At 36.5% G+C, this 12,729-nt stretch overlaps 2 protein-coding genes across 5 annotated transcripts in view; one reads left to right on the top strand and one right to left on the bottom strand.

Moving 5' to 3' along the window:
• LOC115438200 (multiple epidermal growth factor-like domains protein 11) overlaps positions 1-4,302 on the bottom strand; it is a 323,683-nt gene extending 319,381 nt beyond the window's left edge. For all 3 annotated transcript variants that reach the window (XM_030161642.1, XM_030161650.1, XM_030161657.1), the window contains exon 1: positions 4,064-4,302. The gene's annotated coding sequence lies outside the window, so the exon portion shown is untranslated. The remainder of the gene's footprint in view (positions 1-4,063) is intronic.
• Positions 4,303-5,872: 1,570 nt separating this feature from the next.
• dis3l (DIS3 like exosome 3'-5' exoribonuclease) overlaps positions 5,873-12,729 on the top strand; it is a 43,336-nt gene continuing 36,479 nt past the window's right edge. The window contains exons 1-3 of one of the 2 annotated variants that reach the window (XM_030161667.1): positions 5,873-6,102; positions 8,263-8,416; positions 10,085-10,213. In XM_030161667.1, the coding sequence (XP_030017527.1) occupies positions 5,973-6,102; positions 8,263-8,416; positions 10,085-10,213 (413 nt within the window). In that variant the 5' untranslated portion in view covers positions 5,873-5,972. The remainder of the gene's footprint in view (positions 6,103-8,262; positions 8,417-10,084; positions 10,214-12,729) is intronic. The other variant, XM_030161674.1, reaches the window with a different exon arrangement.

Here is a 12,729-nt window from a genome sequence, read left to right as displayed (position 1 = left end):
CACTACAAATATGCTAATAAATTTTTATTTAACATACATATTACAACTGAAGTGATATATACAGCTAATAGCAGAGTATATTTGACAAATAATTGGACTGTACATAACCTTTCTATATTCTTGTATTGTTGAATAATTAGTTCCTACAGATTCACAGACTTAAAATATCACTTTTACAAGCAAAAAAATACTATTATTAAAGTTAATAGTGCATTTACATATATGTCAGAAGTATAACTTTACATAATCAGTTATATGTTTTTTTCTACCAGTGATACTGACATTTTGTAAACAGTCCCGTGAAATAGAGTTCTTACGCTATAAAAATTAGCCTACTGGAGAAATGATAGGTGAAATCTGAATTTTTGACACTGATGTTCACTTTTGCTTGATCTGGCCCATTACATGCAGTGTGTCAGAGTTATACTGGGCTATAATTCAGTCCATATTTCATATAGTTCAGCAGTATTTAAATATCCAACATCTATATTTCACTGCTTTTTGGGTATCATGTAGTTTAAATACTATGTGTGAAAAAGGTTCTTTCAGTTTCATACACTACAAAAATCAAAATCTTACCAAGTGTATTTTTCTCATTTCTAGTCAAAATATCGCTTCACTTTTAAAATAAGACATAATCACCTAAAGAGTAACTTGTGAGATTGAAGAACTTATTATTAGACAAAAGATCTTGAAAATCTTATTTCAAGAAATCTTACCAAGATCATTTTCACTTGTTCCATTGGCAGATTTTTTTTGCTTATTTCAAGATTTTTTTTGCTTAATTCAAGCAAAAAAAAAAAAAAAAAAATCTGCCAATGGAACAAGAGAAAATTATATTGGTAAGATTTCTTGACATAAGATTTTCAAGATCTATTGTCTAAAAATAAATTATTATATCTCACTTACAGGTTACTCTTTTGGTGATTATGTCTTATTTTAAGTGTGATGAGATATTTTGACTAGAAATGAGAAAAATACACTTGGTAAGGTTTGGATTTTTTGCAGTGTATAAGACTCATTTTTATCCCCAGGTTTCCACTGTATAAAAAACTGCAGTGATTATCTGAATCTGTTTTCGTCAACATCTGCTGGACAACCTGACGTATTCCACAACAGTCTAAAACACAACTTGGTGATTTTCAGTCCCTACATCCTCCACACGTCCAACCATCATCTGCTGCTGCACTAATGATTCTTCTTCTCGTCAATACATTATTTACACTGACAGTTCTCAAATAGTGGACTTACACTCCATCAGCTACTGACAGAATTTTTTTAATGCCTTTATTTACTTCCCTTTTTCCACCTTTTTGTCCCTGTTTTATAATCTGTTCATTCTAACTTCATTTTAACATAAACTGAACTTTTCCTCCACATTTATACCCTTTATACCACAGAGTCTCCGTCCACTCACTGCTCTTCAGTTTCCATAAGAACACTGTCACAGTTTCCAACATTCTGCAGTATTACCAAAAGTGTAGATTCAGATTAGGTTAAATGTTTTATTTATGCAGGGGGGGTTACATTTGCAGCTTTTCTTTGATACTTAAGACAGTAAACTGAGGTTCAGAGTATAAGAGTGAGAAGGATCTAACAGCAGAAATGAAATATAATATTGAAAATTAGCATTTCATTAGTGTGAGAGAATAGAATGGCTAATTTAGATTAAAATGGAAAATTCAAGCACACAGTCTCCGTCTACTCACTGCTCTTCAGTTTGCATAAGTTCTTTGTTCAGATGTCGATGACTGAGACATGACTCCATGATACTGATGGAGTTTATTCTGTACAAATGTAAAGTACATACTAAATTATTTGAGTAGAGATAATTCCATTGGCAGTGCTTTCAGTTTGGAATCTAGTTGTTTACATTTTCTAACATAAGCATTTATATATTTATAAGGCATTTCTTGTTTTTGTCTATAATTGTCTGTGTATTGAGATACGTCTCAGATTATGTGATTTAAATAAATGAATGAATAAATTCAAGCTTTTAAGTACTATTTATTACCTTGCTTTGGCTTGTTTTTAATCTTATTCTTTCCTCATTGTATTTCTGGCTATACACCAACACAGATTCTTTAGCCTTATTGTTTGCACACTTGGCTAATAAGCAGCTACTGATACTGATTCCAATCAAAGACAAAAACTTCAGAGCATCCAAAAAACTGGAGGAATTCAAAAGTCTCTCAAATTTGCATCTTGCCACTCTCACATCATGAGAGGTTACAATTATACAAATGAAGTATTTCCCACTCAATCAGAATTACGTTCACCTGTAAGACAACAGTGTGCATTTACATATAAAATTACACTTCTTTTAATTAACATATTTCAAGTAGAAGCCATGTGTTGTAGGAATCCTCAGACTCGTGTTTTGTCCTTTGAGAGGCTCCGACCATCTGCCATCAGTCTGATTCACTTTTCTCCCTTGTAAATACAGACTGTATTTACTTTTGTTTTAAGCATCTTTGTCTCATTCTTTTGGAGCCAATAAGAAGTACTTGAGCAGGGGAAAAAAAGGGGAAAAAAAGAAAAAAGAAAAAAAAACACCTCTCCTCCTGGCAACTTATGATCATGAAATGATTCTTCACTTCAACTGTTGACCCAGCGGCAACTCCTGCACCACCTCAGCCACCCACACAGCATCCTCTTAAAGAGTAAAACACATTTAATTAAAGTAAGAGCTCAAGAGTCGTCAAAAGCTGCATTACTATTATTGCAAGGCCACGTTTGTGACAAATGTCTGGGTGACATATTGCACAGTGCAACTGCAGCGCTGTAAATGGGACTGCTGGAGTTGAGAACACACAACAGAAATTGAAAAGCACTTCTCCCCAGTTCTTGCCAGCTTTCTCCCTCTCTACTGCTTTACTTTAATCTACACTGACACTGAGTCGGAGCTACTTGAGAATTCACTTTATTTGACATATTGAATACAATCATGTGTGACCTAAAAGTTGTGCACTGTACAAAAAACTAACAACCTGCTAATAAACCTGTAGTCTTGTTCATGCACATGACATGTTTGCTGCTCAAGATCTCCATCTAGTGGTGAGAGTGTGCTACTCTGAGGGAAGTCTGCCTTCTGTACTGCCCTCAGGGGAATCAATGGAAATACTACAACTGCAATGATCATTCTGACCCACCTAATTAACATCAACCTTTAGATCAGACCGAAGTTCCAGACTTAAAACTGCAGCAACAAACACCATCAGCTGGTTTCCCTGCACTTCTTTACTTCAGGTAAGGCTTGTTTTTCCTGCCCCTATCAGCCACATTATCGCAGTTAATTGCAAATTAACTACAAGCCAAGGTCGAATACTTTGCCATTAGATGACTAGGGTAAAAAAAAAAAAAAAAGAAAAAGAAAAAAAGAAAAGAAAACCTGCAGGGACCAGGGACCTGAGCTGCACAGTAAAGTAAAGGAATTGAAAAGGAGCCAACTTGCAGTAAATAGCCTAAGGTAAAAGCTCACAGTGACTGGACATCAAGAGCAGCTTGTAACTGTTTCATAAAAATGAGTTATGAGACAAACTTTTTAGCAGAGCCAGTCTGACAGTACTGCCTCTACAGTGGCACTCACAGTTGACTGCTGCTAGACTCTTATTAACTCATTTCAGTCACATTAGAATTGTTCTTAATTCACAATGACAAACTGTACAGGTGGTGAAATAGGCTCAGTAGAGAACCCTGGCTGAAATAAATACACATTAACATATCTACAACTACCATTAAAGCCAATATAAAGCTTAGGAACAGCTGACTTTGCCGTGGATTATTTAGTTAAAAATGATCATAAGCTTTACCAGAATTTTTCCATCTAGAGCAATCCGACTGATATTTTTTAAATAAATATAAATGTATATTCAACTGGAAAAGCAAATATTACAGAAAACACAAGTGTTTAATTAAAGACAAACTCAAAGAATGCATTAAAAAAATATAAGCTCTTTAACAGAGAAAGGCTTCATTGAAACTCCACATTATCAACAACAGTGTGTGTAAAATAAGTTATTTCAGTGTAACACAGTCACAAACATATGGTTTTGGAGCTTACCCTGATGGAGGTCGTCTCCTAAATGAAGTTCATTCTCGTCGACTGTACGCAAAAACAAACATGTGCTATCAAAAGAGCGCAACGACTTTTATAACACAGTTTGAATACTATATGTTTTGACGTGCCTTCATATTACTTTAAATATCGGAAATGAAAAGAGAAGTAAAGTCCTGAGCATCCGTGGTTGTGCAGTTGTCAACTTGAGTCCAGTCGCTCCTCTCTGCTGATGCTCTGCAGCAGCTTCTGTTCTCAGCGCAGCCAAAGAGTAGCGACGGCACCGAGAGGACGCCCCCTCCCACACCTCCGCTTTCGACTCTGCAAAACCACTGGCCTTAAGTTTAAGCTAATTTTAGACTCTCTGTTTGAGACTAAAATAACTCCGATCACGTCGTAGTAATATGTTTGATAATTATCAATTTACACATTTTTCATAATTGATAACGAAAAGCAAATTCGTCAACTACCAGCAAATTACTCACAATTATATTATAAGTTAACTGTAGCTGTACATGGTTCAACGTGGTATATTTAATAATGGTTTTAACTCCTGTAAGAATGAGCAGTTTAGATGACAACTATTATTATTATTATTATTATTATTATTATTATTATTATTATTATTATTATTATTATTATTATTGTTAGTAGTAGTAGTAGTAGTAGTAGTAGTAGTAGTAGTAGTAGTATTAAAGCCAAGCTCACGCTCATAACGTACCTAACTTAAAAAAAAAAAAAAAAAAAAGAATATCAGAGGTAAGGGACAAATAATTTGTGATACATTTGAGTTCTGCCACCATTTACAAATATTTTTCTGTACTTAAAATATAACTGTTCATGTGATTGAAGATGTATTTTGTGGGGAAGATTTTAAAGTAACATCCATCTGTTTGAAGTGATTGAGAAGCACGGTACCAACAGCCGCCTACATGACAACGGCCCTTACCTTGCAATGTTCCACATCATTCTCTAACAGGTAGGTGGAAAAAATATTAGGAGGTGTAAATCATCGCAGATCCAGTCATGGTGAAACTACAGAAATGTCTTCAATGACTCAGAATAAATCCGGGAGAGGGAATGTTGCCATTATTCCATTGTCATTTTCTTGACTTTCAGGTGTGAAGTCTTTTTATTTATGTATCTTCACAGTCCCAATTCAACAGTTTTACAATAAACTGGGACTTTGTCTATTTGTGAAATTATCTTTTAAACTGACAAACATCATTTGTACAAATGAATTCATAATTCAGACAGAATTAAAAAAAAAAAAAAAAAAAAAAAAAAAAAATCATTATGCACAATTATGTCCAAAGTGAGGTCCCATGGGGAGTAACCGGAAGGGGCGGGAAAGACTGGGTCACCTGCTGGGAGTCGTTCAAGGTCTGTTAATTTGTTTGATAAGCACATTCCAGCATTTTTTCCCCCCATTTATTTATTAATTTATTTATTAGATTTTTTTTTTGTCATCTTTCCAGTTTCTTTGTGGTATTTTTGTAGCACCACTTGTGTTGCTGTCTGTAAATATACCTTTCAATAAAGCATAAAAGATATTGCTTTGATATTATTGTTATGCACATGTGGTTGTCATACCACTTTAAAACCGATATTTTTATTCTGATCGGTTACTGAAATGCCAGTCTTGCATTTGCTTTCGCATTTTTCTCAGGTTTACGTTAAGAACCCTTAAACTCTCTAAATAATGAATGCATCTGGGTGAAATTGCTTATGAGGACTTGTTTCTTCTTCGCATTCGCCTGTACGTGAACGCAGCAAGAGCGTCATGACGTCATCATGTTACGCATTTCCCTGAAGTTGAATGTGGATGTTTACAAGCGTTGCCTCCCGCGTTATGTTAAAACAGCTGTTTAAACACGACCGCCAGCTTCAAATGTGTCGGTATCAGGTTTAGAAGATGATTAAGACGGAGAGGATTTTGCACCTGAAGAGCTGCCGGGGTCGAAAGGTCCGTGTAGTCCGGGAACATTATGTGAGAGAACGGGTTCCGTGTTTCAGCGCTCTGTGTCAGGCGGACTGTGACAACGGTAAAGTCCAAACACAAGGCGCCCGAGCTGACACATGCAAAACCAGACTTCCATTCACTGTCACTGTGAGCATCAGACAAACACACAGTGAGGCTACAAGCATAACAGAAGGACACTGGACTGGTCCAAAGGCTGTTAATGTTACCAGACGGTCCCTGACTTCACCAAATCACAAGCCTTGTGAAGGACAAAGGGCTTCAGAGACTTTACTAAGGCCCTTAAAGGGGTTATATTTTGCTAAACTCACTTTTATTTGTCTTTGGTATATTTATTTGTGTATTTGGAGACCCTAACTGTTCATAAAGTTTGAATTTGAACCCTCCAGGTGCTGCAAAGCTATCTTTATATTCATTTTGGCAAAAATTTAGTAGATTTCTACAACCTGTTTAATTTCCTGCTTAATTTGTTACGCTTTGTAACTAGTTACGTCACGACATTTGCACATATAAGGTCAAGACTTCCAACGACATTTCTCTGAGTACGACACAATTGTTTATCAGCAGATAGATAGATAGATAGATAGATAGATAGATAGATAGATAGATAGATAGATAGATAGATAGATACTTTATTAATCCCAAGGGAAATTCAAGTATTCAGTAGCTTTGCATACAGCACAAGAAGACAAAAAACAGACAGACCAAAACAAAACAGACCAGTGGGTTAGTAACCAGGTTGACATTAAGGTTAGTATATATACTCTAAACTACACTTGCTAAAGAACTACCTCTAAAAGAGTTTCCTGCACAGTATTGTAATTAAAGACTTCTGATAGTATTTTCAAATTTCAGGGCAGTGATATAAAGTGTAGCAGTGATTTAAGTGGTTGTGGTCAATACTGACAATATGTCTAAACTTTGAGCCGATTACCTAAAATGTTCAGTTGTTGGTTGAATGGGACAGAACAGCACAGTCAATAACCTGAAGGGGGTGGGGTGTGAAGTGGTTGATTTGCATTTAAAGGGCTGACCTTTCTGTTGTCATTACTCAGAAATAGGGTTGAAGATGGACCTGTGGAGTTGAATTAATGAAGAATTCAGACCCAAGCATAGCATTTACAGTTTATGTGGACCACAGCGAAATGTTTTAAAATGCATAATTTCCTTTAAAAAGTAAAACATCACTCCTTTAAGCCATCCTATATTTTGACTGAAAAGGAGGTATATTAATCAATGTGTGTGTTATTGTGATAAAAAGAAACAATAAGTCATCAATCACAGCAGAAACAGTATGTTCTGGGCAATAGCGGGGTATTCAGATCCAAACAGCACAATGTGAAAATACTCCAAGTACAAGTAGCTACTCCATTCAGTACTTGTAGTATCAGCTGTACAAATGTACTTAGTGTTAGATATGTAAGAATAGCAGTCTGGTAAAATGGTTCATGTCTGTGTTTTAGATTTATAAATGGTGTCCTTGATTCATCTTGCTGCTATATTGATGTGTGGGAGTGTGTACATTTTTGCTCCTGTACAGGTTTTTGTTTTGGTTCTTTTTGACTGTTGAATCAACCTACAGCAATGCATCACATTCTATGAATCATCATGTTTGTGTGGTAGCTGTCCAGGGACAATGACGTCTCTCTATGAAGACATCTTTTCATGAGCTCAGATTAACAAGCCTGTTTTCAGCTTTTTTATTATGCATTTTGTAACAAATGCAAGAGGGAAGAGTTTAGTTGGTTTAAAAAGAAGGACAATTGCAGAATATTTCATCCTTAAATGTGTCTGTGTTTTGGGGTCTTTTTTATATTTGAATGTTCTACTTCTAGAGTTCTGAAATGTTCCACTACCACAATCAATTATCTGATTTCTTCAAGTTTTACTTGGGACTAAGAATCAGCCTTTAAATGGTTAAATAATCATCATTATCATTACATAATGACTGAAAATGTTCATTGTAATTAGTTTATCGCCCAGCTTTAATAAAAAAGACTATAGATTTTGTATCTCAGTGTGAATCCAGGAAGGAGATATTAGAGTGCTAGACTAAGCCTTCATTCATTAATGTCTTTTGTCTTTGAAAGAGGCCTCAGTGGACTGAATTAGAACAGGAAGGAATCTACAAGCATAGCAATAAAACTTATATGCAAAAATAAAAAGAGAGAACTTCAAACTAACAAAATTTGTTTTTGTGTTGATTTGCTAACTCCCCAACAAGACGGTAAGGTGCTGCCTGGAGATCTTACCCACTATGTGGTGCCTGATGTTGGTGTGGTGGTCGACTACTTAGAGATCTTGGAATTCAGAGAGCTCCAGGGCATCGTGTTCACGCAGACCGCCTGCCAGGCCGTGCAGCACAGCAAAGGACGCAGGTACACACACAGAAGCCAGCTGAAGATTTGCACATTCATTGTTGAATCAAGGTTTATCACATGGGACAGTCTCAAAGGGCCCAGCTATCATCAGCATATCAGATCTACCAAAGAATACCAAGAGCCTCAGTCACAGTGAAGGGAGCCTCTGTGGTCTAGATCTGTAATTCCTGAAGCTGCTTTTAAATGTAGCTTTTAATGAAAACCTACATGCACCACCGTGCAGAGTGGGCAGAGGTCAGGCTCATTATATCACATTTTGTGCTGACAAGGCTCAGTGAAATCCAGCCTGTGACTTCAAATCCCTCTCCCATACAAACATAGCAGAGTGCTTTTGACAAACTTGATGAACACTGTAAATAAGGAGTCCCACATGACCTCTGGTTGTGTTCCAATTTGCTTCTCTTTTCTGCTCACACTGCCATTATCAAATGTTGCATCATTAATATGATGAGGCTTGGCTTTTGATAGGTGCACGGAGCTGCTAGAGCATATGCTGATGCCATACTTGGCCAGTAATTGCAGGTTACCATTACTTCAGCTCATGAGAATGACTGCCGCGTGCACAGGCACTCAATGTGATAACCTTTGGGTTTTTTGTATTTTGGCTTTTTCATCACATAATTTTCACATCCATTAAGAGAAAAATCCACCCATTTTATTTATTTATTTTACATTTTAGCACACACTTTGCTATTGTATTTTGTCAATGATAATTATTAATTTGGTTTGTAAATAAGTTAAACTACCAGACATCAATGGATACTAACTTTTTTCAAGACCAGTATTACAATTATAGTGCAGGAGTTAGAAAAGCAGATAGACAATTAAAACTGCAGTCCTTGATAGTTTTTAGCATCATTAGAGAAAAAACATCGATATGTACCTTTCAGCTTATTTTAATTTTAATGATGTGAGAGGACATGAGACTTCTGCATGTGCTATTAGACTGTAGGAAATCTATTCTGTGATGCAGATTTTTGTCTAATCACTTGTGTTTTCAGACAGGTAGCCACAAAAACAAATCACAGGGGTTTTCAGTTAAGCAGGGAGGTTAAATACATGACTGACAGCTGTAATTACCAATCTACTGCTCTACTTCATGTGTCAACGCAGAAACTTGGAAAAGTGGCGCCACTTTTCCATAATAGCATGAAACAACATCAGGTCATTTATCTGTATATTTAGTCTTTTGATTCAGACAGAGAGGAGAGCTGCAGCTTTAATCAGATGATGTGATTTGTTCCACAACATAGGATTTGAAAGTGTTAATCTGTAGTGAATGTCACTTGCTGACACTTTTCAACTTGGACACTTAGGCACTGGAAATTTATTTGAACTGAATTCAACATGAAAGTTCAAGTAATGAAAACCTAAATAAGTCAAACTATTTTTATTTTCTGTTATTTTCCCTCAAACTCAGTAATTGCAGTTGAGACAACAAATATCAACCATTAGATACCATCAGAGTCAAGTTGTACTCATACAATACTGTAAAATGTTCTCTTGGCAAATGGTAATCACTAAATCAATCAATCTTTGAATTTCTACAATCTGTTGTTCTCACCATTTTATTATTTCCATCATCAACAAATTTTAACTGGATACCTTGAGAGTGTATGACATCAGTGGATTTATTTTTTGTTATTGTTTGTATGTTAAAACCAGGCAATACAACCGACTGCGAAACCTGCTAAAAGACCCTCGACATGACTGCGTGCTGTTTGCCAATGAGTTTCAGGAATATTCCTACTGTCCACGAGAAAAGGGCGAGAGCCAGGAGAAATGGCAGACCAGGTCAGTGCTCTCCACTTTCCCAACACACTCGTAACACTCTTAAACAGTTCACACAGAAACCTATGATCAAGTGTACAACAACTTTACAATGACAGCTAAAATCTCGCAATGATCAGTCCACTCCACTGCTGCAAAATGTATTCTTCACCATCATAATCACAAATGTCCTGTCGCTTTATATAACATGTGTTATCACGTAACTCAAACATGTCAACAAGTTTTCACTGTTTGATACAAAAGGAAAACTCGCACAGTTCTCATTATACTGCTAATCTACAGGAGAATTCTGATGTAAATGGTTTACTTGGATTCAGCAAATTCTTAGATGCACCGTTTATTACTAGTCGGTGATTATTTTTGTTTGCCCACTATAGTCAAATATGTCTCACCATAGCTTTACAGTAAACCAAAGATATTATTACTTCTCAAAACGACATAAAAAATGTAACATTTGGCATAGCATGTTGTTGTAGCAGCTATTTGTCATCAAATTTAAATCAACTTAAAAGTGACTGAACTTAACACTTTAACATAACTCAAATAACCACTGGATGCACCATGGGTTTGTGGGTTACGCAGTCAAAATCACAATGTCCATACCATAGATGTATTCCAAGTGGTTTATTTTCAGGCTTTTTGCAGGCAAACAACCAAGGCCTTTTTGCGGTCTCTCCTGCTCATCCTGTGTGACTGTCTGTCTGGTAAAAAAACCACAGGCCCACCCAGGTGCATGATAGTCTAATTTGGTGCTGCCTAGTTATACCCAGGTGCCCACGGTCTAAGCCAATAAGAAAACAAACAAAACAAAAGGTGCTAAATACTAAAGAATGAAAGCAATTTTCATGAAAATAAAAAAAAAAAAACATTCTAAATATTAAACAAACGAAAAGCAAACAAATCAAAAATAAACAATTAGTAAAATATACTAATTTACAAACAAAAAAGTAAATTAACTTTGATCAAAAAAAACTAAATAGACTAATAGCTCCTACACATGTTTAACATGACGATGACTGCATGGTTAGCTGTCTGCAGCCACCAGCAGCTCACTGAGTTACAACAGTGAGATGATCTGAGTTTTTTTATGTTCTTATAATTGCCTTTCCTCCAAAACACACACTTGTTTTTAACCTAGCAACAGTATCGTAAAAAACTTCTCCTAATGAAGCGCACTCTGTAAAGCAGTGTTTACATTGAAAGTCAACCCATTTAAAGGCCCAGTGTGTAACATTTAGAGGATTTAGGAGGCTCCAACAGCTGAAATGGAACATAATATTCATGATTATAATAGTTTCCTATAGTGTATAATCACCTGGAAATAAGAATTGTTGTGTTTTGGTTACTTTAGAATGAGGTGTTTATATCTACAGTGGGAGCAGGTTGCCTCCATGGAGTCCACAATGTTCAAATGTAGAGCATCTCAGAAACGATTTCCTCCTCTTCTCGGTTTTTCCATTTTATAGTGGTTGGCATCCAGTGTTAAGGTGCATTACCATCACCGACTATATTTGAGTGTAGATTAGAGTTAATATCCACGCAACCAAAAAGCCCAGAACAGAAAAAAACAAACTCTGGCTCTAACGAGGGGAGGGTGAAGGGATTCCATGCAATTCTCTTGTGTTTATATAGTACCAACCATAATACACGATTATATTAAGACACTATACAAGTTCATGTCAAGGCTTTAGAAATACTATGTGAAGAAGAATCCGACAAAACCTCCAGGAGCAAGCCCAAGGCGACAGGAAGGAGGAAAAACTTATTTTATGAGAGGAAAAAGCCACTGACAGAAGTGGGTTCAAGGTGGGCATCCATCTGCGTTCACTGGTTGGGTGGGAAGATTTTAAGTCTAGTCTTAAAAGTAGCAAGGGTGTCTGCCTCGTGTTCAGTCCTGCCATTTCACCACCAGATACCACAAAATATCACCGTACTTTCCAGACTACTGGCTGCATCTGACTATAAGCGCACCCACGCTTCATGCTGCCATCTCCAACGTCTCACCATCGATTCATTGATGCCAAGCTTACGTGCAGCAGCTCTATTTCCTTCTTCGACAGCCGGATTGATCATTAGCCTGTGAAATATAAATTAGCCACATCATTGTTTAAGCCACAGGTTCACAGCGTGTGAAAAAAGTAGCTGCTTATAGACCGGAAATTACAGTATACAATGAGCCTTCAAAATTAATTAAACAAGTGTCCTAAACTACTTAACTGACCTGTTAAAAAAGTCATTATAAGAGCAGTCACAGAACTCATTCATTCATTCATTCGTCTGGTTTAGACCAGCTCTAAATGTAGTGTTATGAGGTAAGTTTTGTAATGATGTGGCATTGTATAAATAAAAATTGATTGATTGATTGATTGATTCATCTTCTGAACCACTTTATTCTTGAGAGGGTCGGGGGGCCGCGTGAGCCTATGCCAGCTACGTTTCGGGTGAATGCGGAGTACACCCTGGATGTGTCACCAGTTCATTGCAGTGCCCAGTCACAGACCTCACCAATTTTATTTTTA

Source organism: Sphaeramia orbicularis, chromosome 3 (genome assembly GCF_902148855.1).
Source record: "Sphaeramia orbicularis chromosome 3, fSphaOr1.1, whole genome shotgun sequence".
Lineage (NCBI taxonomy): Eukaryota > Metazoa > Chordata > Actinopteri > Kurtiformes > Apogonidae > Sphaeramia > Sphaeramia orbicularis.
This window is presented reverse-complemented; position numbering and strand designations above follow the sequence as displayed.